The sequence below is a fragment of the Mandrillus leucophaeus genome, unplaced genomic scaffold (assembly GCF_000951045.1).
Source record: "Mandrillus leucophaeus isolate KB7577 unplaced genomic scaffold, Mleu.le_1.0 Scaffold28, whole genome shotgun sequence".
Classification (NCBI taxonomy): domain Eukaryota; kingdom Metazoa; phylum Chordata; class Mammalia; order Primates; family Cercopithecidae; genus Mandrillus; species Mandrillus leucophaeus.
The window spans coordinates 2647249-2648558 of NW_012102920.1; the positions used below are offsets into that span (position 1 = coordinate 2647249).

Below are 1310 nucleotides of genomic sequence, written 5' to 3' on the forward strand. Positions count from 1 at the left end.
AGGAGAAGGAGCAGGGGGAAGGAGCAGGGGGAAGGAGCAGGGGGAAGGAGTAGGAGAAGGAGCAGAGGGAAGGAGCAGGGGGAAGGAGCAGGGAGAAGGAGCAGGGGGAAGGAGCACGAGAAGGAGCAGGAGGAGCACCTGTGAGAAGCCTCAGCTATGCTTCCTCCCCTAGAGTGTTGATGTCCTCCAAGTATGCGGACGGGGTGACTGGTCGTGTGGAGTTCAATGAGGATGGGGACCGGAAGTTCGCCAACTACAGCATCATGAACCTGCAGAACCGCAAGCTGGTGCAAGTGGGCATCTACAACGGCACCCATGTAGGTGGGGGTCATGAGGGGGTGGGGGCTGGGGCCTTAGGGTCCTGGGGCCAAGACCCCTGCGTGGCCACCCTCCATCTCATACTCCCACCCCCAGGTCATCCCTAATGACAGGAAGATCATCTGGCCAGGCGGAGAGACAGAGAAGCCTCGAGGGTACCAGATGTCCACCAGACTGAAGGTGGGGGCCCCACAGACCTCCCTCAGTGTCCCCACCCGAGACAGCCCATCCACCCCCTATGGCCTGAAGGAGGGGGGTGCGAGGTCAATGAAAGCCACTAAAGGAAGTGGGGGTGGGGCCTGCTGCCCCTGGACACCGTCCAGCACACCTGGCACAGCACAGGAAGCAGAGAGAGCAGGAGGGAGGAGAGGAAGCTGCCCCCATCCCACAGGGGCTCTCTGGTGCCCCTCTTGACCCAGTCCTACTTAAGTCTGGGGCAGTTGGTTGTCTGATAGGACCCTGCTGGGGAAGAGCAGATGGGAGACGGCAGGCCAACCTCAGCTTCAGCACTCGCTGTCCCCAGTCCTGGTCCTCCACACTCCTCATCCCTCCTCCAGCCTTCATGGCCTCCTGATGGTACCAGGTCAAACTGTCCTCTTCCACCATGTGGGACAGCCCTTCCTGACTCCCCTGGGCCTCTGAGAACCCCTGCCCTGGCTGGCTTCCTCCTCCAGAGCATCTTTCCCTTGGCTCCCTACTCCAGGGTGCTCTCCTGGCCATTCCTCCCCCGGCAGAGCCACACCACCCCCACTCCACACACACTCTGGTCCCAGTAGCACCACAGACTGCCAAAGGCAAGGACCTCACAGGCAACATGCCCACCAACCTTCTCTTGGTCATTCCAGGCTCTCAAATGTCTCTTGCCTCTGTCTGCTTTCTGAGCCCACCCCTGAAGCCTGGTGCCAGCCCCTGTAGCCTCTCACCCAGGCTCCCTCCCCTGCTCTGCACCAGCCCCCGCAGCCTCTCACCCAGGCTCCCTCCCCTGCTCTGCA

General features: G+C 61.8%; 1 protein-coding gene across 1 annotated transcript in view; it reads left to right on the plus strand.

The window, feature by feature from the left end:
• Nucleotides 1–1310, plus strand: part of GRIN1 (glutamate receptor, ionotropic, N-methyl D-aspartate 1) — a 44840-nt gene that overhangs the window by 27374 nt on the left and 16156 nt on the right. Inside the window, exons 8-9 of the mRNA XM_011985176.1 lie at nucleotides 173–317; nucleotides 415–581. Of these exons, the coding sequence (XP_011840566.1) occupies nucleotides 173–317; nucleotides 415–581 (312 nt within the window). The remainder of the gene's footprint in view (nucleotides 1–172; nucleotides 318–414; nucleotides 582–1310) is intronic.